This window comes from Phlebotomus papatasi, chromosome 2 (assembly GCF_024763615.1).
Source record: "Phlebotomus papatasi isolate M1 chromosome 2, Ppap_2.1, whole genome shotgun sequence".
Classification (NCBI taxonomy): Eukaryota; Metazoa; Arthropoda; class Insecta; order Diptera; family Psychodidae; genus Phlebotomus; species Phlebotomus papatasi.
The window spans coordinates 86,302,427-86,329,700 of record NC_077223.1 but is presented as its reverse complement, the minus strand read 5'-3'; the positions used below and the strand labels follow the sequence as shown (position 1 = coordinate 86,329,700).

Below are 27,274 nucleotides of genomic sequence, written 5' to 3'. Positions count from 1 at the left end.
TTGAATTTTTATTTTTGAACTCCCGTAAAAGGAATATGTTTGGCCTATATTCTATTTTAAGTATTGTTTTGCGAAGATATAAGATAATATTAAATCTTCTGAATACAAGAGTCTGGATTTTTTTAATAAATAAAAAGAAATAGATAAAGACATTTGTCTTTGTCTTTTTAAGAATATTATTCAGGATTTACCTAATTATCCAAAGACAATGCTAATATCTCAAAAGTTTCATCTGGAATCATATTGCAAAATTAGGCTTTTAAAGAAAACAGACTTAGATAAAAATTAAATTTATGTATATATTCTTTAAAATGATAGAAGTTTATTAGTAATTCAAATTTATGTGCTTTACCTTTGAGTATTCGAAGCTTTACGAAATAAATTTAGTGGTTTTAAGTTCTTTGTAACCACCTGAAATATTACTAAAAAACTAATTGAAAGACTTCCTTATTGTCTTTATTAAAAATTCAAATCAGCTTTTTTGATATTTTATTGGGATTGAATTATAGTAGCAATCTTGAATTTAATAAATTAGTAAATGTAAGGCTTTAACTTTTTATTCAGCCTTTCAGTATCTAGCTTCGCTTAGCGCCTATGTCACTAAATAATTTTTTTTATAAAATAAAACATTATTTCGTTATATTTCATTATTTAAATAAAATGCATAATATTTTGCAGTCATAAATTTAAATATCCTTTAAATATATTTTATATAATATTTTTACTGCTCTGTTTTATGAATTTTGAATCAAATAATTTCGTCTTGAAAAGCTTATTTTACTTTTACATTTTAGAGACTATTTCAATGCAAGTTATATTTTTTGCTTTACTAAGTAAGTTAGATATTATTCAACATGAATTCATCAGGAATTCTCAACTACTAAGTCCATGTAAGACATGTAAAATAGCAATATAAATGTTGATAGGTTACATTGTAAATTAAACTTAATGTTTCGAAATGACTTTATTACTCTGTTGAAATTGATTACGCTCCCAAGACTTCAAATGCTTCAAAATGCGGAAGAATCGAGCTTAAATTCTTCGGAAATTAACTGGAATTTCTTAGTAAGATAGTCGCAGTTCTTAGAAATCCCTCGAAGGGTGAACACGTGCGTACTCAAATAGACAATGCGAATGGGAGAAACGTTAAAAGAATAAGAACAAGTCAAATTAACCTGTGTAATGTTTGGGGAGTTGATATCATAAAAGAGGAGTGAAAATGTCCGTATCTCAATAAAATGATTTGTGTTGCGTGAGATCGTAAGTTTTTTTTTTTTGCTTCGACACCGCCTCAAATTAAAGTATAATTTTCTTTCACACACAAATTTCATCATGATCTCTGCAATGAAAAGATCTTGGGTGTCAATATTGAGTTGAATTTGAACCACTGCCGCCACGGCAGAATAAACAAAAAAATTTATGCTCTTAGCCATTTGAACGTGTGAGACATGACATCTGGGATGGGAAAAGTGATCCTCAAAGCCAGAGAGTCTAGGGAATTGGAAGAGAAGACTGGCCAGAAACAATACTGATCTCACATTTCATTTCGTGATTTTCTGCTGGGCAAAATTCTCTATTTCTCTATCAGTAGTAAATGATCACAACTTGTGTAATCTGTCTGGATTCCGGACAATATTGCGAAAACCAAAATCCGGATGCCAAAACCCAGAAAAGACCAAAATCCAGCTAGAATTAAAATACCGAAAAGGCAAAATCCCAAATACGACAAAAAACCGAATGTGTCAAAATTCCGAATGGGTCAAAATCTTGAAAAGTCAGAATCCCGAATAGGTCGAAATCCCGAAAAGTCAGTATTCCGAAAGGACCTAAAGTTTGAATGGATCAGAATTCCGAAAAGACAAAATTTCAAATGGGTCAAAATCCCGAAAACACCAAAATCCCAAAATCCAAGATTCAAAATGCGTCGAAATCCCGAAAAGCCAAAATCTCAAATGGGCCAAAATCCCGAATAGACTAAATTCTGAATGCATCAAAATTGCGAAAAACCAAAACTCCGAATGGGTCAAAATCTTGAAAAGTCAAAATCCTGAATAGGTCGAAATCCCGAAAAACCAATATTCTGAAAGGACCAAAATTCCGCGGGAATTGAAATTCCGAATAAGTCAAAATCTTGAAAAGTCACAATTCCAAATAGATCGAAATCCCGAAAAGTTAATATCCCGTAAATACCAAAATTTCGAATGGATCAAAATTCCGAATAACCAAAAACCCGAATGAGTCAAAATCTTGAAAAGTCAGAATCCCGAATAGGTCGTAATCCCGAAAAACCAATATTCTGAAAGGACCAAAATTCCGCGGGAATTGAAATTCCGAATAAGTCAAAATCTTGAAAAGTCACAATTCCAAATAGATCGAAATCCCGAAAAGTTAATATCCCGTAAATACCAAAATTTCGAATGGATCAAAATTCCGAATAACCAAAAACCCGAATGAGTCAAAATCTTGAAAAGTCAGAATCCCGAATAGGTCGTAATCCCGAAGGGAACTAAATTTTGAATGGATCAGAATTTCGAAAATACAAAATCTCGAATGGGTCAAAATCCCGAAAAGACCAAAAACCCAAAAGCCGAGACTCCGAATGAGTCGAAATCCCGAAAAGGCAAAAACTCAAATGGGCCAAAATCCCGAATGGACTAAATTCCGAATGTATCAAAATTGCGAAAACCAAAACTCCGAATGGGTCAAAATCAAGAAAAATCAGAATCCCGAATAGGTCGAAGTCCCGAAAAGCCAATATTCTGAAAGGACAAAAATTCCGAACAGCCAAAATTTCAAAAGGGTCAAAATCCCGGAAAGACCAAAATCCCAAAAGCCAAGATCCCGAATGAGTCAAAATCTTAAAATTCCAAAAACCCGAAAAGTAAACAAAAACCGAAAAAATCATGTCAATTTCTTTAAGGAAACATGCAAAAATATTAAGTTTTTTAGGAAGTAGCCTTCCGTTATTTCCTAAAAAAGAATCACAGTTCCCATGAACTCAAACAAATTTATCACTGGATTTATTAATTGTTTCCTCTTTCTCTTGCATTTTCCGGAATTGGACATGCAGAATGGTTTCGTGGAGTGCGATCCGGAGCAATGCCCTTCCGTCGATGACTGCTACATGCTGGTGAAGAAACCTCCCGGAGTCTGCTGTGAAAAGTGCAAAGGTAAGATTTTTCCCTTTTTCGCGCGCAATTCAATATACACAAAATGGGTTTCTGGGGGAAGAGTATGGGAAAGCTCCTCTCAGTCGATATGGGTCTCCCCAATGGGGATGGGGGTTCTAGAGAGAGTGCCGAAGGAGGAGGAATGCAAGAAGTCAACAATTGTGAAACAATACAATAAACAGGCAAACAGAAAGATGAGAACGTGGTGTGGAATTTCGCTTGTTGTTTAATTGTTTCTGAATTGTTTCTCCTCTCTTCAAGTTCAAATTGGCATCGGTTCTCTGTTCTTGTGGAGTAACCGATCCCATGGAGACGATAGAGATGCATTTTTGCTGACCAGAAAATTATTATTTATTTTTTGAGAGACACTATCGCACATTTGTTGCACTTCGCTGGAATTCTTTTATACTTCTCTGACTCGGTGATTGCTCTAAAATGCACCAGAGGTTTATTGAACTCTTGCCCTTCATCTGCAGATGTTATGGTTCACTGTGATTGATGTTGGGAAGTTGCTATTTAATTTGTTTTTGAGATGAGTGGGTGTTCTAAATTTCACAGAAATTATCTCAGAGTGGACAAATTAAATCAGATGTTTCAGCGAGTTTGATTGACAATGTAAACAATTTTAGGGGTTAACGTCTTTTAATGGAAACCCTTGAACTATAAACCAATTAAGATGTTTCGTTTTATTTTAAACGTGATTTTGATTAGTTTTGGTGGAATTTTTAATTCCCCACGCAGATCTCCTCTCTTAATCGTGTCGTAGGACTGCTTGAAATCGATGCTTGAACGAACTGGGATATTTTCCTCCCAGCCTTTCAAGGTTTGTCAAACGCTAAAGAGCTAATCAGCCGTTGATTTTCCAGACCGGAAGTTTGCCTAGAATTCACAAATGACCTTCTCAACATATGGTTTTAGTCTCTCCAAGATCAGATGAGGCAGGACCTTGTACATGGTGCCTAGGAGCGCAATTGTTCTATAATTAGTGCTTTCCAACTGATTACCTTTCTTGTAGATTAGAACTAAGGGAAGAGCACCAGCTATCGGCAGTATTCCTCGGATCGTTAGGTTAATACCGTATTGTTGCATCAATTCAAATGAATTTTTGAGAATTATTAGCTACTTTTTAACAATTAACTCTTACAAGAATGCAGTGCATTAACCCAGATTTCGTATATAAAACCAATTTTCTGTGAAACACCTGATTAAAATCGTGACGATCCGAGGTACAGGATACATAGTTGCAATTACATCTATTTTTTATTAATTTATTGTAAAAATTTAGAACTCGGATGCACAGATATAGTTAATAGGATCACTAATATACCGATCATCATATACAAAAATACCAAGTAGTATTTTAAGTCGTATATTTTCAACTAATTTATCGAACTTGTCTCTTAACGTTCCGATCCGGGGTGCTCTTCCCTTATAACGACTATATCCGACACTCTCCAGGCACAAGACGAGGCATGATCTCTGATTTCCAGATCCTACAGACAAAGTCTATATATCCAGTCATGAACCTAGGTTCCTTCATGTTTCACAAATTCGTTGGAATGTTATATTGCTGTGGGGTCCCGGTCAAAATCCCGAAAGCCAAAATCCCCAAAGCCAAAATCCCCAAAGCCAAAATCCCGAAAGCCAAAATTCCGAAAGCCAAAATCTCGAATGGGCCAAAATCCCGAACGCCAAAATCGCGATTTCTTAAAAGTGTCATAGCTACTCCCACGATTGCACCCACGCTTTCTGGAGGCAAAGGAAAACCTTCTGTGCCTTGGAAAATTATTCTAAACATTTTCCCCCATATAATTTCATCCTTTTCAGGATTTTGAATATTCGGGATTTTGGCTTTCGGGATTTTGGTTGTTACCGAATCCTGTGGTATCCATGCTTCAAAGAAAAGATTGCTCCCATCACGTCGTTCTTTGTTAGAACCTCTTCCCTGCGGCCATCGGTAGCCGTACTTCTACCGTATCGTACTTGTTCCTTCTGTCCTGGTGCTTCTGAATCCGAATCTAATACAGACTTCAGACCTAGGCTTAGCCATATGGCTTAACTGTTCTAATTGCAGATCAGTCGAGATTTTCTAAAAAAAATTATACTTAGGACTGGATGATTAACAAAAAATAATCTATTAGATTATAAATAAATAAAGAAATTGATTGCTATTTAGGATTTTGAGACCTTCGAGAACTGGACTAAACTTCTGGTCTGATGGCCGCCTGATCCTAAACTTTGAAATTTTCTTATACGGGTTTCAGACATAATTGCTATAATTTCTTATCAGTTAAGATTTCTTGGAAAAATGTTCCTTAGAATTGATTTATTAAGGGTAAATGTTCCATTAGGTTCCAAAAAAAAACTTGTTATAGTCAATCTTGCAGATGTCCTCTAGAAGATCGACCACTCACATTCTTGATATATTTTTTTAGAGTGGTTTAAAACACGAAAAACTTTTCGAAGTGCATTTGCATGTAATATCGATCAGCTGATGGTATTATCGATCAGTCGTTGCTTGTAATATCGATCAAAGAAAAAATGGGTTTTACACGTACCATCAGGAATATGAATATACATTTTATATTTTCCAATAAAATAAAAAAAATTGATATTTCAAATACTTTAGCAATTATTTCTAAAGGGAACAATCAAAATAATTTAATATACCACAAAACTGTTTGGAATTTTCAACTTCTTGCACAACATTTGCACACTACTGTCGAGAAGTTGATCCTTGGTAATTGGGTGAACCACATTAGCCCGTGAAAGGACCCATAAGCATCCAGAGATTCCTCGTGTTCTCTTGAAAGGACTGCAGAAGCGCCGATACGTCTTTCTTCCGGACTGGTTCCCTTCAACCTCCCATACAATGTTCCTTATGGCACATTTTATATCCGAGCTTCCTCTCTAATGCTAAGTCCATTTCTGGCATCCTCAAGGGCTTTTGCCATTTCATCATCCCGTTTTTTGGTGTTTTTGACATGTTTTTGCATAAGAATAAAGTGATCGATATTCCATACATCAGAATTTGAGATTATCGATTGCAGAAAATCTCTTAATATACGCTCAACAAACAGTACTTACCTATGAAATCTTCACATGTAAGCTTCAATCCTTAGTTGGTTTCCAATCTATACCAATTGTATCGATAAGAAGTCCACAAACTGTTCAATTCACTTACAAAACTAACTGTATTTGCTTAGGACAAATGGCAGCAAAGTGAAATTTTGGAATGGTTACTTATTGTAATTTTGCGCACACATTTTTAAAAATCACTTTTCTTGTGCAAAATATTACCGGAAAAATTGTTAATTTTTTTATTTGACATCGTGAAACACAAAGTAATTAAATAATAATATAATAATTAAAGTTTATGTAGAAAAATTATTTTTTTTATCCATCAATTGGAAAAGAAGTCGATATTACAAGCATCGCTTGATCGATATTAGGAGCGTTTTGGTAATTACCAGCGTCTATCCTAATTATAACTTCTTTTTATTACCATGTGCTTTCTTTGTCAAGAAGAGCATTAGAAGGAAATTCTCAATAATTTTTCGAAATTTGCAAGAATTATGATTTTTATTATGAAAGACAGTAGTTTTTTTCCAGTCAATATCGACCGTTGCAATTTAAAACATGAAACTCATGTTTCATGTATATTTCTCAGCCAAAACATGAAAGCATGAAACATTTTCAAATTCAACGTGTTACCGGTCAAATAATCTAATCTCAAAGCATCCAAAAATAAATCTGAAGAGTAAATTAATCCTAACTTTGAAAAAAAGAACCCTGCATAAATTAGTGCAAATGAGCTTGTGATATTTCCACAAATTTTCCGTGGAATTGCACAAAATTGTGGGGTGAAATAGAAAATGAAGATGCAATCTCCAAGGGTATTTACACTACAATTCTTAATTGGCTGTTCGGTATGCGAATGAGAAGAGACAATACACAATCAATGCAGTGGCATCTCCTGGGATGATGGTTGGCTGGGAGCAAAATCTCATGGAGATAGAGGAACTGCACAAATGCTCGCGGCGTGAAATTAAAAAGACAGTCAGGAGTCGGACAATTTAGCCGGTGGCGGCTGTGCATCTGTGCCCTCCCCTCCTCCATTCAATATGATTATTATAGATCGCTAGGCGCCAATTTGAGATTCTAGGATTGAGATATGGAATTAATTTATACTTGTGGAGAGTTCTTCTGTCCCAAATACACTGATCATCTGCAGGGTGTTGCAGTAATGGGGCTCTTTCTGAGATGATTTTACATTAATATTGTGGGAGAAAAATCCAGGAAGTTACATTAGTGCACCCTATAGCAAGTTCTCTCTTCTCTTCTTCGTACAGATTGCTTTTATCGCGGAAAAACGTATGCGAGTGGCGCAGAATGGTCAGATCCGGAAGATCCATGCTCCAGTTACAAATGCGTGGCGGGCGTTGTGACCGAATCCAACATCCAGTGCTATACACCCTGCACCAATCCACTTCCACCGAGATCTGGACAATGCTGTCCAACATGTATTGGTGAGTAGGAAATTTGTTTTTCAAAGTTTAAATATTTTTCAATACAATTCTTAACACCGTTTTGTTAAGGTTTAAGCACAGTTGTTAATTTTTATTTGATTTACTTTTTTTTTTTAAATTTTACTTAATTTTATTTAAAATTGTACAAAGGGACATGAATTTATAAATAAAGTAATAAAATTTAAGAATTATCTTGGTATCTTATCCCCTAGATACACTTACGACTTAAGCCATAAATAAACGTTCTTGAAATAAAACAAAATAAACAAAAAATCTTCGCTATGGTTTCCACAAAGCAGAAAAGGCGAACTGGAACCAAGAGGGTTGAGTAAATGATCCTTAATTCAGATTTTTGCAACTTTTTACAGAGAATCAAGATTATTCTAGAAACAATTACTAAAATGCATTTATTTGAGAAAATGAGTTGTTCAAAATTTTTATCTCTTATTTTAGGAAAATTATTTTAAATAGGCTACTTATCATTTTATTACTTTATTTAGCCCATTCTTTGTTCAAATGCCAAACTTGAAACAAAGCCATTCTTTGTTCAAACGTTGAATATCTTGAACGTCTTGAACGATTAAAGAGATTTACGAAGAATCTTGAGAGAAAATTGTTTAATTTTTGTTTATAAATTAAATACATCAAATTCTCTTAAATTTTAATACAATAAAAAAATATAATAAAATTGTAATAAATATAAATTTAAAAATTAAATCAAAATAATAACATTTCTAACATCCGGAAATAAAAAAATTGTTTTTATTTGAGTTTATATCGGTTTTCGGACATACCGGTGTGAATTTTAAAAATTTGAAATAAATTTAAGACTGCAAATTTTTTTAAAATGTTGATTTTACTAATAGATTTTCTTACAAATGATAGAGTGACCATTTAACAATCTCATGTATTTTATGGATTTCGATGAAAATTTTGAATACAAATAAATGCAAAAAAATCGTCGGGAAATAATACACAAGACTAAGTCTAAAAAAATCAAACGAAAATTAATAAATTGTACTTATATTTATTATTATTATAACATTTGAAGATTAAAGAACAAATTTTTAAATCAAGAAATATTTTTTGAATACATTTATTATTTTGTTTTGTAACTTGTAGTATATTTTTGTTGCTCAAAATATATTTATTTGAGGAAAATTCCTGTTTTTGTATTATTTAAAAAAAAGTATTCTTGGATCAAAAAAAATTTCAAATATAAAAGAATATACGTTATGATGTTTAAAAAAAAATTTTATTCCAAAAGAATAAACCTTCTAATTTAAAGAGATGGCAAGCGTTCCAGTTTTGCGAAATGCTAGAACTTACGTTGATATAACCGGTGTACCTAATTAAGTTAGATCCCAGATTATTACAAAACTATTTCAGAAAAAAATGAAAATGAAGTCCGCGCTTGTAAATCGTGTTTATCTTCTTGGATCTTTAAACTACTCCAGATTCCGAAATTTTAATTTTTCCGGTCTTAGGTTTATATGGACGAAATGTTCACCCAGACCTAGGCTACCTCTAAAACTAACGAAAAATAAATGAAATTGGATCTTTTTTCGAAATAAACAAAATAACACCGTGGACGATAGAGGAAAAAACGCAAGAAAATGCCCCTAGAGAATTTCGACTTACGGGAGGTCACTGAAGAAGGGAAGTCGATATCACTTACCTTTTGACCTTAGACGTTTACAGAAAGTAAGAGTTTAGAGAAAGAAAAATAAATTACGGGTAAATTACGGATTAAACCGATAAAATAGAGCAACATTGGGAATTTCAAGACTTTTCCATAAAATCCAAATTTAACCAAATAAGTTGTGTTGGTTCTAATATAGGCCCTCCACTCCAGAGCGATTAGTTAAACTTCGATCTTGAGAAATTAAAAATATCGCTTTTCCTGTCTTAGGTTTATATGGACTAAATGTTCACCTAGGATAGCTCCAAAACATATCCGAAAATAAAAGAAATTGGACCCGTTTCTAGATAATCCAAATAATATGGTTTTGGAAGGGAATGAGGACGATAAAAGGAAAAAAACGTTTCTAAAAAATTTCGACTTACACTGACTGAAGGCATTGAATACCGAAAGTCGATATCTCTTACCTTTTGACCTCTTGACAAGTAATTTTGAACAACAAAAAGCAATATCCGGGTATTTTACTGATTAACACTAAACCTACCGACCGTTTTTGATCATTTTTCGGTCAAATGACAAACCGCGGTAAGGTAGGATACTCAACAAATTTGCCTTGAAAATAGTAAAAAATTAAAATTTAAACACTAAAAAATATATTACATGCATATTTTGAGAAATTCATAAAGTTTGAGCGCGACACGTATCGTTTGAATATGTATTAATTTTAAAACGGTCAATTTGGCCGGGTCTTGGTAGGTTTAGTGTTAAAATCCATTCAGCCGGATTGAAAATTTCAAGACCTTTCCATAAAATCCAAATGTAACTAAATCGGTTGAAAAATAAGCCCTTTAGAGCGGTCAAACTTTGACATCGGGAAACTCGAAATTTTGAATTTTTCGGTTATAGGTTTGTATGGACCAAATGATCACTTTGGCGACCTCTTAAACATGTCCGAAAATAATAGAAATCATTTTAGTCATTTTCGAAATAAACCTAACTTTTTTGTAAGGGAAAACCCTGAGGAATATCTTTTTATGTGGGGTCAACGAAGACTAGAAGTTGATATTTTTGATGGTGTGACCTCTAGCCCCGTAAGAAGTTGAAAAAAGCGAATTAATATACTGCTTTCTCTTTGAGTTTGAGTACTAACAAAATTATTTTTATTTTGAATTATTCTGTTATTCTTCTTAAAATTCCATTTACATGAGTTATTTCGAGAATTTGTGTATTCTTTAGAGAAAATAATATTTATATGATCATGTATATAATTTTCTGAATAAAAAACAAGAAGAAATTTTTACCAACATTTTTCTAATAATCAAATATATACTATTTAATTTTTGTTTTCTTAAAACTAATAGAAATCCATATGACAAAACTTTTCTTGACAAAAAGAACATTCTTTATTGATTTTGACTCCCTTTTCTCTGCATATAGTATCAAGACCTAAACCTTCGCAATCTCCCTGAGTAATCTTCTCAGAAGGTTTTCCTCGTTTTCCTGCAAAGCAATAAGTCCCAATTCTCTTTCGATATCAATTGGGTGGGATTATTCAAATTGACCTCAAGTTGATCCACTTTAAATTGTGCCATTTGCGTCTGTGACAAAAAATTCCAACACTTGATGGTGATCTTGATCTATTGAGCAAGGAAAACAATAGAGGCAGTGTCTCTCAAGGAAAAGTCAAGCTCTTTTTTATTCTTGTTAAAGAAATTACCATCTTTTGCATCATAATATTCTCTAAAATTATATAGCAATTTTTCTATGTTGGTTATTTATAGGAGAAGATCACTATCACAAATGATCTTAAATCCAAGAAAAGTTATTATTCATTGGGAGCATTGGATGTAATTATAACTTGTTAGTCATTTTAATCGGTGTGCTCTATATTGGAAAATTATATTGCAATCAGGCTTTTATATTGGGAATATCAGGAATTTTCTATTGCCTCATACTCTGGGTTCTATTGTTCCCAGAAAACTATCTTCCGGCCTGATGTTTAGATGCTGGGGAAATTAGAAGAGAATTCCCAGAGTGGGAGTGGGAAAGTTTAATGGGTTCGCGATCTTTTTGATGATTATTTCGGCCAAGAATATTTTTTATGGTCAGCATCACGAGATTCGTCTGACGTACTTTCTCTACTTCATGTAGGATGCATGCTGAATGGGCAGAGAGTGGATGAAGGCCGGGAGGTAACACTGAGGGAAGATCCATGCCTAAAGTGCCAGTGCAGTGGGAAGCGTCTGACGTGCATGAAGAAGGCTTGTCCGGTGCTTCAGTGTCCGGTTTCCAAACAAGTCAAACTTCCTGGTGAATGTTGCCCAAGGTGTACTGAACGTCGGGAGATTCGACAGTTTCCCGGCAAGTGCATCCTCGGTAAGGGATTCCACACGGACAAGAAGAAGTTTGATGCAGATCCCTGCTCTCCCTGCATCTGTACCAATGGCACGAGCATTTGCAGCAGGATCACATGTCCAGTGCTTGAATGTCCGCCAGAGATGCAGTATCAGGATCCCAATAGCTGCTGCCTCGCCTGTCCACCGCCCACGGAACTGCAGTCCGTTTGCAGCTACAATGGAACAGTCTACCAGGACAATGATACTTGGGATCTGAGTCCATGCGCTGCCTGCAGATGCCATCTGGGAACTGTTCGCTGCACACAGACCAAATGTCCTGAGATCAAGTGTCGACCCAACCAGACCCTCGTTACTCCTCCTGGACAATGCTGCCCCAAGTGCGAAGAGAGTAAGTTCAACTCCCAAATCCTTCCACTTTAGCTTCCCTAATCATCCTTTCAATCTTTCAGCTGCTGGTATCTGCACAGTTTTCGGAGATCCTCACTACAAAACCTTCGATGGGAAGTTCTTCAGCTTCCAGGGATCATGCAAGTATCAACTCACTGCAGACTGCATAGGTCACTCATTCTCAATCAGAGTGACCAATGATGCTCGTGGCACAAAATTATCATCCTGGACTAAGACAGTAACTCTGAAGATGGGTGAGACCAAGGTCAACCTGGGGCAGAAGATGCGTGTCAAGGTCAACGGATCTCGCGTCCTGCCTCCTTATGCAATTCAAGATGTTCTCAGCGTTAACATGACGGAGGACGGAGTCGTTGTGGACACTGCACTTGGTATTCGTTTGCTCTGGGATGGCGCTAATTTCCTTCAGGTCAGTCCGGAATCCAAGTTGATAAAAGCATTTGGTTGAGAAGTTAATGTTCAAGAGGCCGTTTTGGTTGTTAGATGCTTAGAATTACATTTTTTATTTTCTCGCACTTTTTCTAGCAGTTTTCCCTAGTTATTTTTTCCTCATATCTTGCGATTTTCTTTTGATTTCTTTAATACTTTGATATATTTTCGCGAATTTGACTCAGTGGCTCTATCTGATCAAGTTTTATCGCATTTTCTTGCACTTGATTGCCACTTTTTCTTCTTATAGAATTTTCTTGCAGTTTCATGTTTATACTTCGTCGTAGATTATGTTTCCAATCTTAATCGTATTTACTAGAAGCAAATTACTTGAAATACCTTTATTCCTTATTCTAGTTTCTAGCACTTGATCTTTTCGACTCTTGGCCAGTGTGTATTTTGAAGGATTTAATCATGTTCAGAATTTTCTTAAATTTTAATTGATTAATGTTCATTCATTTATATTATTTTGCCTCCTCAGTTTTTACTGCATTTTCTAGCAGATTGATTACTATACTGTCCTCTATTACACTAACTTGATCTATTACATGGCTGATCGCAATTTCTAGCGAATGATTTTATTTTTATCACATTTTCTTGTATTCCTATTTACATTTACTTGAACGGAATTATCTTTTCTAGTCCTTTATCGCAATTTCTAGTACTTAAGATTATTTTTGAACTGTTGATCACTTAGCACTTGATCCTACATTTCAGAACACGATCGTCCATGTCGTAATTGTTACTAAATTTTGAAAGTGAATTTGTTTTTCTATTACTTGATAATTTTTTCTAGCACTTTAGTTTCTTTTTCACATTACTGATAGCATCCTTCTTTTATGTTTTCTTTTATTTTTAATTGAGTTTTCTTTAACGTAATTATCTTTTCTGGTCCTTTATTGTAGTTTCTGGCACTTGAGATTTTCCTTGTACAGCTGATAGGGTATTCTAGCATTTGGTACTGAAATGTCTTTTCTAGTAATTTATTATATTTTGTAGCACTTGAGATCTTTTTCACATAGCTGATTGCGTCTTCTAACAATTGATTTTATTTTCATCGCCTTTTTTGCGTTCTTAAACTGCGTTTACTAGAACAAAATGACCTCTTCTTATTCTTTATTGTAGTTTCTAGCACTTTAGGTTTATCTTATACTCCTGATGGGATATTCTACCTCTTGATTCTGTATCTCAACGTTCTCAGCACGTGATTGTCGGTGTTGCACTTTTAACTAAATTTTATGGAACTGAATTGTCTTTTACAGTTCCTTGATAATGTTTTCTAGCACTTGAGATACTCTTTTACATTGCTGCTCACATTGTCTACCAATTGATTTTATTTGTATCACGTTTTTTTTTTATTCTTAATCGTATTTACTAGAAGCAAATTACTTGAAGGATTTTTGATTATTCCTTATTGTAGTTTCTAGTACTTCAGGTTTATCTTGTACTCCTGATCGGATATTCTATCTCTTGATTCTATATCTCAGCACTCTCAGCACGTGATTGTCAGTGTTGCACTTTTAACTAAATTTTGGAACTGAATTGTCTTTTAGAGTTACTTGTTAATGTTTTCTAGCACTTGAGATACTCTTCTACATTGCTGCTCCAATTGTCTACCAATTAATTTTATATCTATCACGTTTTTTTATTCTTAATCGTATTTATTAGAAGCAAATTACATGAAATACCTTTGCTTATTCCTTATTGTAGTTTCTAGCACTTGATTTTTTCTCGAACTATTGACTGCGTCTTCTAGCACTTGATCTTTTCGGCTCTTGGTCATTATGCCTTGGATATTTAGTTATATCATTATATTGAAGATATAGGGTAAGTGTGCCAAATTTCGGCATAGTTGCATGCAAGCGTCAAAGTCTCAAGTTTGAAATGTAATATTATTAATACAAATTGATTTTTTTTACTACTTCTTTTTAAGAAGTTTTGCTTGGAATCTTGTAGACAGTTTATCGTCTTTATTTGTTCTGAAATCATTTTCAATACATTTTAAAATGAATAAAAATTTAGACATAGCATTGGTGGCCTATTCCGGCCACTTTCATTCTCATAGTTCCTTGCCCTTCCGGAATTCTTCCAATGTCTCTTTCAGATGATCTTGTTCGTCGAAACGATATTTTTTGTTGTTTTTTGCACTGTATAATCTCTAGAGTATGAAAAAATCAGGGGCATTTCGACATTTAATTTTTCCATACTTTTTTGCATAAAGGCACTGAAGACTATTGGCAAGTCTTTTTCTAAAGAGAATTGACCTATCAGTCTGATATATTTCGAAATCGTGCATTAAAAGCTATCTAAAAATTCATATTTCATAATGCTCGCCGAAATAATACAAGAACTACGAGGAAATTTGTTTAAGTCGCGGTGCAATATCTGCAAAATTTTTACAAAGAAAAGTGAAAAATATCTTCACTTTTTCTTAGGCTTGATGGGCCCCTGAAAAAAAAACTAAAAAATCATGGAAATTCGAGGAACAAAAAATGTGGCCGAAATTGCAAACTAGCCGGAATTTGGCACATTTAGCGCAGTCTCGTTTTTCTAGCACTTGATATCTTTTGAACGTTACAGCAAATGATCTCGGATTTGTAGAAAGCAATCGTTTATGGTTTATGGTTTAAGGTTTATGTATATCTTTTTTTTGCAACAGGTTCAGGCGGCTGTAAAGTACAAGGGACGCCTGTGCGGTCTCTGTGGCAACTACAATGGCGTCTCAAGGGATGATCTGAAGGCTCGAAATGGGGCCAATATGAGTGATTCTCAAGTGTCCCGTTTTGCAAAGTCCTGGAAAGTAGGCGGCCGCAAGGCGTGTGGCCGTCGGCGGGATCCGGTCAGCCGGCGAGGTGGTCAATGTCGCAACCGAAGGCGACAGGGCGTGTGCAAGCCACTGCATGACAGTGCCGTGTTCGGTAGCTGCGGCAGCCACCTGAATCCGTCCAACTACTTAGAATCGTGCCGGCAGGATATGTGCGAATGCCCCACGGAGCTGTGCTACTGCGACAGTTTCGCGGCGTATGCGCACGAATGTGCCCGGCTGGGCGTAGAGTTGCCCAATTGGCGGCACGAGACCAAGTGCACCCGGGCCAATGTCCGCAGTGCCAATGCCAAATCACTTCCACCGCAGCAGTTAGAGCTGATCCAAAGACACAGGAAGCGCACAAGAAAGCCCCACGTGAGTCGGGTGGACGAGCTGCGCAAGCATATTCCCAAAGCTGTTCTCACACACAAGCACAAGCCGGCGGACCGGACACCACCGCCGCTGCACTGAACCCACCGCGGCTCGTGCGATCTCACGTGGATTCTGGCCACCTAGTGTCCCCCCGCCCTCGGAGGAGCGATCCAAGAATCGGACCAAAAATTTCACCTTCTGTAATTTTAAGTTATCTTTTTAATTTTAACTGCAAGAGATGTTCTCTGAAAAAACCGCTCATTCTTTTTCCTTTGAAATCAAATCATTCACAAAAATTGTCTTTTGGTTATTTATTACTAAAATAAAAGAAACTTTTGACTAAAAAAAAACTCCAAAAGGAAAATATAAAAATTAGAAGGAAGAATAGAGCACGATTACCCAAACGTCGAAATAAACTTACAAAAAAAAGGTAAAATTGTTTAAATTAATAAACAATTACCTTAAGCATCTTGTGAAAATACGTTAGGATATATTATTTAAAGGAGGAGAAAGAGGATATAGATACAACAAAAAATGCAGACTTATGTGTTACTTAATTTATACGGAGATGGAAGGATGAAGAAAGTTTTAAAAATAGCATTAACTTACAAAAAAAAAGAACACAATACAGAAAAGTATTCAAAGTAAATATAGGACATAGGAACAATAAAAATTGTCTATAGAGGAATTTATTGTGAAGAGAATAGTTACACAAAAACAAATGGCTTTCGATTTTGAAAAGCTTCGATTCTCAAACTTTTTCAAGCAAGAATTTTTAATTTAATATTTAAATTAAATATTTTTCTCTCTTAACATATTTCCCAATCTTTCATGCTTTACTCCAAGAGAATCTGCCGCGAGAGAAAGAAAGAATAAGTGATCTGGTCAGGAAATTAAATGGCTTCTTCAGGATTTAAACATTTTTAATCTTTATCTTTTATTTTTTTTGCATGATTCTTCCTAATTATTTACTTTTTTTCAATTGCTATCAAGTCCGCAGAATTGTCTTTGTTGCTCTCTTTTTTAAATGTCAGATTTATCTGTCTCTTTCTATCAAATTGAAATTGAAATTGAATTTTCTCGTGAGAAATTGACATCTGTAGAAATCCAAATGTCTTCTGGCAACCCTGATCGATGAATTCGCATTTGACAATTGTCAAAAAATCTAAAGAAATTTAAACATTGAGGCCATTTACACCGCCGCATTGGATTGAGATTGAATTGTCCCAAAATCGGTTTTTGGGACAATTCTGTCAGAATCTAATACGACAGTCTAAATCAGAGGTATGCAAGAACCGTTTAAAACCGAATAAACGTCAAAATAAATTTGTTCAGGTAGCGTTTTGACCACTGACGTACATGTTTCATTTGACGTTTGTTCGGTTTTAAACGGTTCTTGCACGCCTCTGGTCTAAATGACCTCAGTGAAATCGTTTAGATTGCAGCCTTAGATTAAGACTTGATTATCCTAAATCCGGTTTTATAACAGTTCAATCCGAATCTAATGCGGCGGTGTAAATAGCCTCATTGGCTATATGGACTATGGACCCGAGTGAGTCCGACAGCCTTACATAAAATAGAAAAAGAAGAAGAAATTTAAACATGTTGAACAAATTTTCGTCAGTTAAATCAGCATTTGTCGTACCTTCATTTTTGCGATTTTGGGATATATACATAGTTAGTATCGACGCAATTTTGTTTAATAAACGCACTTGAGAAAAAGAAACTTTTATAAGCCCAATAAAAATTATTTTAAACACAAATTATCGTAAAACAAATTTCCATTTTTGGGGGAAGTCGCGACAAATTTTCAGTAATAAGTATTTGCCGTAACTTCTTTTGCTTGTTTGCCATTGTTTGCCTGGTTTGTAATTTGCAGCAAAAATGTAATATTTCTCATTAAAACGTTCACAAACTCTTCCAAATATCCAAAGAGAGTGCGAATAATGCAACATTAAATCATTTTAATTCAATATTTGTGAGAAAAAAAATAAAAAAAATCCTGCCCATCTGTCATTAATTCAAAACAAAGCAAGTGACACGGCGCGCAAAATTTATTCAATAAAATTTATAAAATGAAATGTTTTTGGGGGCAGGGATAAGAGTTTAATTGATTAATTTAGTCAAATAAAGGTGCTTATTATCACTAGAGTCATTGAAGTTGATATAATGCATTTTTGAAAATTGTCGTAACTTCCAAGATCTCCATACATTGGAAGTTATGGCTTTATAAACGATGGAAGTTACGATAAAATCTTATTGTGTTTCACCGAACATATATCTCAATATCTCAGATTTTAAATCATTTTATAAAGATTTTCTCGAGTTAACTTACAGTTTATTAGTGCCACTTTTATTATTTTGACTCAAAAGTATCGCATTCGGTGCTCATTTTTAAGAAAAATAAAGCTGAACTGAAAATTTCGTCTCCTGAAAAGTTGTCAAAAGGAAGTTACGACAAATGCTGATTTAACTGACGAAATGATTAACATTTTATCCAGTTTATTAGTTCCAATCCAAATCAATTGCTGGTCCTTTTTCCGACAGAATAATGTCCATTAAAATAAAACCTAAAGATCGAACAAAATCGTCTGACAGATCGTCAGTTGGATCAGCAATTGTCGTAACTTCCTCATCACTTCATCAGCAGTTCTTGTACTAGTATATATTAGTTACATATTGCTAAAAGAAATGCTGATGAAGTAATTATAAAGTTACGGCAATAGCTGATCCAAATGACGAAATTGAAATTGAAATACATCTAGTGAAGCCTCCTAGCAAACACCAAATGCAAACCGATTTCAATTCAGCTGAAAACATATGTATTTTCAGCTGAATTCTGCTAATCTTAAAACGACACTCGCGAGGCAGTGCCATTTTGAAATATTCGGTTAGCACTTTTTGTTCGAGAACTGCTGACTGGTCAGCATATTTTTGCTGATCGACTCAGCAAAAATATACCAAAAAACAACATTTTCAGCTAACACTGCTCATTGGGCCCTGGCACAGTTTATAGATCGGGAAAAAATCATGAAATAAAAATTAACTTCCCTTTCTTTCTCTTTTTCACGTTTTGTATACATTTATTCCACTTTTTCACTCTCGAAATCCAATTGAACTAAATTTGATTTAGTCATGATGTTCTAAAGAAGAAGAAGAGTCTAAAAAGGTGGGATAAATATACGCAAAACGTTTCAGAAAGAAAGGGATGTGAATTTCGATTATAATGGCTCCGGCACACCTTTTCCATCAAGAAAATTTCATGAAGTCGAATTTCGGATCTCTTTCTTTCTCACATGTTTTGCCTATGTATATCGCATTCTTTCGCACTCTTCTTCTTCTCTTAGACATCACTCCAAATTTAATTTAGCTCAATCGAATTTAGTATGCGAAAGAATGAGATAGTCATATGCAAACATGTGAGAAAGAAAGAGTTTCGAATTTCGACTTTATGAAATTTTCCTGATCTAAAAGGTGTGCCGGAGCCATAAAAATTTTTCCTGTTTTCAAACGTGTGCCAGAATTATGACAAATGAAGTTCGCAAACCTGCAAATTAAATTCACTAAACCGAAAATGTGTGCTTTCGGAAAAGACTTGTCAAATCTCTTTGGTCTATAAGTCAATAATTCCATTTACAACGTCGCATTAGATTGCAATTTATTTAAATTTTGTCGAATTAAAATTGAAATCGAATTAAGAAAACGAATTATTAGACGATTGCATTTAACCTGTCCCATTTTTACCAAAAAATTTTCGGAGCACGTTGAAAGGAATATGGAATAACATTTGACGTTCAATCTAATTTCATTTTAAGGTTTTTGGTGGTAAAGCGATTAAAAAAATTATTTTTGTGGATTGGCTTTCTCTGTTTCCTTCAAAATCATAAGAACCAGAAAAGCTAAGCTTTTGAGTAGAATGTTTTGTAACTGTCAAAGAGGAATTCATCGAGTAGGGTTGCCAGAAGCCATCAGTAATGTTTCACAGATTTTAATTTGATTCAAAAATAAATTTCAATTTAGATTTGATAGAAAGTGACATTTAAATTTAATATTTAAACAACTGAGTAAGATAAATCATGTCTATTGGATCCAGCAAACCTTTTAGATCAGGAAAATTTTGGAAACTAAATTCATTTCCTTATCTCCCTCAAACGTTTTGCGTATCTCTATTTTAATTGAATTTGTCGTGATGTTTAAGATAAGAAGAGTGTAAAAGAGTAGTAGGAAAGACTTATACAAATATTTTTGAGAAGGAAAAGGTTGTGAATTTCGATTTCAAGAAATTTTCTTGATCTAAAAAGTGTTTTGTAGGCTGAATAATTTACTTTGCCATAAATCGAAAAAAATTCATGAAGTCAAAATTCAATTTTCTGTCTTTTTCTAACGTTTTTCATATGTCAATCTCATGCCTTCACACTCAAAATGCGATTGAATTACATTGAATTTGTTGTGATTTTCAAAAGAAGAAGAAGAGTGAAAAAACTGCGAAAAACATATGCAAAATGTTTAAGAGAGAATGTAATGTAAAATTTTGATTCCATGAAATTTTCTTGATCTAAAAGGTGTGCCAGAGTCATTACAAACAAAAATAATTTGTGGTTTATCTAAAAGTGAAAAGATAAATTCGCAATTTTTAATTTTCCGATATATCTTTTAGAGCTGGAATATTTAGTAAAATCAAAATTGACATCTTTTACTTTCTCAAAAATCAGTCCCACTCTTTCGCCCTTAGATCTAAATTGAATTTACTTTGAGGTTCGAAAGAAGAAGAAGAAGAAGAGTGCGAAAAAGTGAGATAGACATATCGTCACTATATCGATTATTGTCGGATCTATATTTCTTTTGTGTCAGCATTTGATGCCAGAAGTGACGTTTGTATCGTTGTTTGCTTTGATTCAAATGCAGATACAAAATAACGGCAGATATGATAACGGGCAATACAACCGACGATATGCAAAATGTTTGATGAATTTTGATTTCATGATCTCTTCCTGCTCCAAATTTTAAAATAACCATTTTCTAAATTCAGCTTTTGTGATTTTTAGTTTTTTAAAATCCTGACAGAGTGCTCAAATATTTCCTAGTCGGATCTGTAAATAGCATTCAAAAATAATTGTTGTACAATCACCCCGTAAAATCCCTAAAAAAACAAATGTTTTAGAATATTACAGAAGATTGTGAAAAAATGCACCTTAATGGCCATTTTTAGGCATAATGTAGTCGTGATTTATAAGAATAATCAAAATTATTGAATTTATGCAACATTAAAAGAAATTGAAGAAGCAGACTTGGCAATTAAAAATGACAAAAGAAATTTGATAAAAAAATGATGCGAATATTTATAGGCAATTAAGAAATACAGAAAATTATTAAATTGAATAAGAAAAAGAACGGACGAAGAAAATCGTAATTTATCTCGTGATTTCTTTCTTTCTTTCTATCCCCACATAAAAAAAAACCTATTTAAAAAAATCCTATTTTCTCATTACCATACCACGGAAAAAAAGGCAAAAAATGTTAGTTGTGAACCCATTTAACAAACAAAAAAAGAGATAGTCGGAAGGAAAATAAATTTTATAAATAAAACTTCTCTATTTATTTTATTATTTAAATAAAATTATTTTTACTTCATAAGTTTTTTACTTATAAATAATATTTCTATTAATTTAACGTGAATTTCAGAGCAAAATCTTTCTCTCATATTCATTGCCATTGTATTGTGTAATATCACCGAAAAGCTTTTTTTTTCTATGAATATTTTCAATTTTTAGGAGAATTACAGAGAAAATAGAAAACAAACAAAATATTTATAAATCATGTTACATTATTTTTCATCTCTACAAATTGTATATTTTCGTCTATATTTCACATGCATCTTTTTTTTACAATGTCAAAATAATAGAAAAAAACAAACAGAAAAATACAGAAAATAAAAAATTGAAAAATATTGCTTAAATCTTGTTTTTTAATATTTCGAAAATGAGCCCTATGAGATTATGTGTTTCTGATATTTCGTGGATAAAAGGAGGAAATTTTCACCGTTATGTTACGATTGCACAGAGGTTATATCGAGACGTGAAGTTTTGTAGGAAGAACAACCACTAAGGATTTATCCACTTACGTGAGTAAATATTCGCTCCTTGGAGATTACAAGGGACCAACTCAATCTGAGCAATTTTTCAGGAGACAACATGAAAGATTCAACTTTGTATAAATAATTAACTCAATTAAGTATGTTAATAAAAACAATTTAATTCTTTTCTATTTGTATGAGCATTATTCGAAACATACATATTTTTACCTTTCAAAATATGTTTTTTATGAGTTAGCTCTTTGTCATTCTAAATGAAGCGCAAATTTTCATGAAATTAGAATGACACGGGATCAACTTGCTTGAGTTAGTCCATTGTTACACAAAAAATTGAACGATAAATCTATTTTGAAAAAAACAAATTAATAAAATTTATAGAAATCTAAAAATTTACATTATTGAAGATCTTTTCTAATATAACCTCACTTAATTTAAGTATATTTTGACTATTCGAGAGGTAAAAATCCTGAAAATATTGTTTTATAATTTGAAATACTTTTTATCAGATTAAATAAAAAGTTATTAAAACATTATTCAAAAGTTTCCAAAATTAGTAGGGGAGAGTAAGGCAATTTTCAACAGCTGAAATTTTATTTAAGGCCCTTTTCGAAAAAGTTGGTGAACTTTATTCCAATTAGCAATACACAAATATTTTCTCTTGGATATTACGAATTTGAAAACGTAAAGCATGTTTCCGTATAATTATTTTATTTTCCAAAATTTTTGGTTAATATTTTTAAGTTTTGCATACATTCTGGCTTTGAATAGTACTTCATATATTTCCAATAATCCTTTTCTTATTTTTTCAGAAAATGTATGACTTAGATTATCTATAAAAATATATTGCCATTAGATCATATTGTAAATATTGTTAGTATCCTGAATGCATTTGCAGTATTAATTTTAACCCTCTATCAAGTAAGACCGTCTCAAGACGGTCTTCACAAAAATCACATTTATACTGCGATTGCAAAATTTTTATTTATTTAAAAGTGTTATAGTGTCCCTCGGTAATAGTCTTATAAACATCTCATGAAATACGATGTCCCCTTCATCAGGTATAGAATAATTAAGGAAGAAACACGTAAGGTATATATCGTTACACTTGATTTGCACTGGAGTTGGTGGACAAGGTTGGATTACGGAGCTCATCACCATGGAGAGGATAGACACAGAATTCATTCGTCTCATGAATCGTCTGTTGCGAGCGCAACATATTTAAATTTAAAACTGTGGAGTGTGTTGCCCTGCTGAGGCGACGAGGGCGCTAGCGACGAGGAGAGGAGGTAGAAAAATCAGTAGCAGCTGATAAGAAAAAGAGCGCCAATCGGCCTCTTTCACCACTGACCGCCGAGGAGGCAACATCAATCACCTCGCCCATCTCCACCAGCCCAATCCCCAGCAGCAACACCATCATCACCACCAAGCATTGAAGCCACTGAAGCCACCGGGAGCCCCCAAGAACACCAAGCCCAATGCTGAGCTTTCCGGAGTAACCTCTGCCACATCCACCTCTCCCAAATTCCCATCTCAACCTCCGTGGGAGTGTTCTCACCGGAGAACACAGGGGAGTGTGGGACATAGTCCTTGCCCCGAACGTGGGACCTGAAGGAAGGAAGGAACGGAGGGAATAGAAGGGAGGAATAAAAGATTTTTCCCAATATTTTGGCGCCCGACGCAAAAGGAAATCGTGAGTAGATTTTCAAGTTTATCCCATGGTTAATTTGCCGGTTCCCCAGAGTTCATTGACCTCTTATCAGTGCATTTTTGGTGATTTTTGCAACTCATTAGGAGTGAATGCGATTGACTTAACGGTGGGGTAATAAAAAATTTGGCGCGTGGAAGAGAATGTTAATTTGTTACTTGTCGTCGTGTAATTTATTTCGTATAATATTCTTTGTGATTTTCCGTTGGAGATTTTTTTTCTTTCGTGATTTATATCTCCATTGGGTGTAGTTTTCTGGATTTTTCATCCATTTTCTCTGGAATAGGAGTGTATTAAGATATTTTTCTTTCTTTTTTTTTCCCTTTTTGGGAGATTTTTTTTTTCTTTTTTCGGCTATTTTTACCCCCTTTTGGGGAGTTCTCTGTTAGAAATGGAGGATTTCAATCCAAAATTTCTCTCAGAAGAACAACTGGATTGGGAATTACAGGCCAGGGGAATTAAATGGCCAGCTTCATTAGAAGAAGCCCGCGATCTTTTAAAGGTTGCTATTGCTGGCGGAAACCCTTTATTTCCCGTTGAAGGCGATGCTAAAAAAATTAGGGATGACACCTTACAAGTTATTAAAAAATTTAGAGAGCAAGTAGGGAATATCGAGGTCCTTTTTTCGAAGCAAGCTGAGATTTTCACAATGTTTCAGCACATCGAAAATAAATTAAAATTCACATCAGACCCTCGAGATCCCAAAAATGCCCTTTATGGTCCTGCTCTTGCTGAACTTGCAAATTTTAGGCAACAGTTCAGGGAACAGTTGAAGAATTATGCTGCCTCGGGAAAAGTGGGGGGTGCTATTCCTCGTCCTGCTTCACCTGTCCAAAAGACTAAACGTCTTAAAAGCCCAAAAAAGTCCCTATTTTCGGACTGTTATGTCCAGGAGAAGAAGAAGGTACCATTTGAGAAGCCCACATCTAAACTTTCTGCCTCCAGTGAGTCCTTTGTCCCAGAATTTCTTAAGCACCCATATCTGAGCCTTTCGCAAGACCGTAGGGATACTTTCGACATCCCAAATATTGGATCCACGGTGTCTCAGCCTCAAGATAGGCCCCAATCCCAATTTGTTACGGTTGAGCAATTTAATGTTCAGAATGCTCAAATAAAAGGTCTTGAGAATATCCTGAAAAATATTCAGGATTCGATGGAGCAATTGAGACTCTCATGTGCTGGTAGAAGATCTCGATCCTCCAGCAGATCCAGTTCTGTCCATTCTGGGGAATTTAGGGATTCTCAACCCCAAAATTTGTCACGCCACTACCCGTTTCCTACACCAGCTCCACGTAGATTAAAACCCCTGCAGTTAAAGGACTGGGGAATTAGGTTCTCTGGTGACCGCAAGGGGAAAAAGGCCAAAATCTTCTTGCGGGATGTTGAGAGAATGGCCATGATCCAGGGCGTTTCTCTGCAGGAGGTGGTTTGGTCTATAAGACTCTTACTTTCCGATGGGGCTGAAACGTGGTATGATTCCTTTTCGGAATATCTTTTAAGTTGTACGTGGGAGGAGTTCCGCGAGAAATTTCTAAGTGCTTTTTGCAATCTTGAGAGCGATTTCGCTATTAGGAAGAAAATTGAGGATCGAAAGCAGGGGGTGGGGGAGAATGCAGAAGTCTTTCTTGCATCCATGTTAGCTCTCTTCGAGGAGCTGGATGAAGAAATTTCGGAAGTCGAGAAAGTTCGTCTCATCCGTAGAAATCTCCATTACTCTCTGTCTAATGCTCTTCTTCTATATGAAATCCCAACATTAGCGGAGCTATCCCAAAAATTAAAACTTATTGAGAGGAACCGCTCCTATGCTTTTCTCGATCGTCCCAGAAATGTGCGATTTAATGAGATAGGGAGTTTTCAGGAATCATCCACAAATAATTCAGAGTCCCTGGCCAGGACTTCTGATCAAAGGGGGCGAAGTGGGGGGAACAATTCCTCATCCTGGGGCAATTCCAGGCAATCTGGAAGGGGTGGGGGGAGAAATTCCTCTTCACGTGATAATGGGCGGAATGGGGGGCGAAACACCAATTCTTCCTCAATTCAGAGACAGGGTGGGGGGAGTAACTCATCCAATGGTGCTGAGGGTACTTCTCAATCTTCTAATTCCAATCCTAATTCCAATCTCAATTCCAATTCCAACCCCAATTCACAATTCAGAAAAAATTCTTGTATACATTGTAAGAGCAATTCCCATAATGTTAGAAGTTGCCCAACAAGACCCAAATACCTTTGTTTCAAGTGTGGTAAGATCGGCACTATTTATGGACTTTGTCCAGTTTGTAACCCTCAACAGGGGGAACCCAATGCGACCCAGTAGTAGACAGAGAGTCTGAGGTCGCGGAATCTCCAAAAAACCTCTCTATGGATGATTCCAATGACCAAGATCTCATTTCTTTTGTTGATACCATTAATGTAAATTCAAATACAGTGGGAGATTTAATACAATTTGAGTCAGACAATGAGTCCTTAATTTCTGATGATTCTGTCCCTCCCTCAGAGGTAGAATCCTTTATTATATACCCTAACGGGGAAAATCGTCCCTATATTAAAGTTAAAATTTTTGACATTGAGGAGGCTATGGCTTTATTGGACAGTGGAGCGTCTCAGAGTATATTAGGATGTGGTTGCATGAACTTAGTAAAAATTCTAAAATTAGTCCCAAGAACTTCGAATATCGTTGTGCGTGTAGCCGATGGTTCAACTTATTTATCCACCAAAGTAGTCGATTTAATGATAACTTTCAATGGTAGAACAGAATTGATTCCCACCCTATTAGTCCCTGAAATTTCCATACCCTTTACTTTGGGGATGGATTTTTGGCATGCCTTTGGCATACAACCAGTTTTGTTGAATGCACTTTCAACAGTCCCTGATTCCCAGGATAATCAAATTCTGCTCTCCCAGTCAGAACGACTGGAGTTAGAAAAATCCATCAAAAACTTTTTAATCACTACTGAGGACTTTTTCGGTTGCACGGATATTTTAAAGCACACGATAGATACTGGTGACAACCCTCCCGTAAGGAAACCATCTTATCCTGTCCCATATCATCTTCTTCCCGCAGTGGATATTGAAATTCAGAGACTGGTTAGGATGGGGGTACTTCGGGAAGTTTCTTTTTCTCCATGGAACTCACCTCCTAATATTCAAATGAAGAAATCGGGCAAAATTAGAATTTGCATTGATGCTCGAGGTTTAAATAAAGTAACAATAAGAGATGCTTATGCTATTCCAAATCTTGAAAGCATTATTAATCGTATAGAAAGCTCCAAATATCTATCATCCATTGATCTGAGTGACGCATTCTTGCAAATTCCGCTCGATGAAGAATCTCAGATCAAAACTAGTTTCGCTATCCCAGGACGAAAGATGTACTGCTACAGAAGAATGCCTTTTGGCTTAGTAAATAGTCCTATGACGATGGCGAGACTGATGGATATGGTTATTGGATGCGACTTAGAGCCCAATGTCTTTTGTTTTCTGGACGATATCATTGTTCTCACTCAAGATTTTGAATCCCATTTGAAAATTTTAAATGAGGTCGCTGGTCGTTTGAAAAAAGCCAATCTTTCCATCAACCTGGAGAAGTCTAAATTCTGTATGTCAGAGTTAGACTATCTGGGGTACACTTTAAGCACTCAGGGTCTAAGTACAAACGATGGTAAAGTCCAAGCCATCTGCAATATTCCTGTCCCTAAAACACCCAAGGCATTACGTCAGTTTCTCGGTATGGCAGGATGGTTCAGGCGTTTCATCCCAAATTTTGCGAGT

General features: G+C 35.0%; 1 protein-coding gene across 1 annotated transcript in view; it reads left to right on the top strand.

Moving 5' to 3' along the window:
• The window catches only part of LOC129804855 (BMP-binding endothelial regulator protein), a 96,873-nt gene extending 75,861 nt beyond the window's left edge, over positions 1 to 21,012 (top strand). The window contains exons 5-9 of the mRNA XM_055852513.1: positions 3,071 to 3,170; positions 7,523 to 7,699; positions 11,493 to 12,086; positions 12,148 to 12,512; positions 15,192 to 21,012. Of these exons, the coding sequence (XP_055708488.1) occupies positions 3,071 to 3,170; positions 7,523 to 7,699; positions 11,493 to 12,086; positions 12,148 to 12,512; positions 15,192 to 15,809 (1,854 nt within the window). The 3' untranslated portion in view covers positions 15,810 to 21,012. The remainder of the gene's footprint in view (positions 1 to 3,070; positions 3,171 to 7,522; positions 7,700 to 11,492; positions 12,087 to 12,147; positions 12,513 to 15,191) is intronic.
• Positions 21,013 to 27,274: the final 6,262 nt, after the last annotated feature.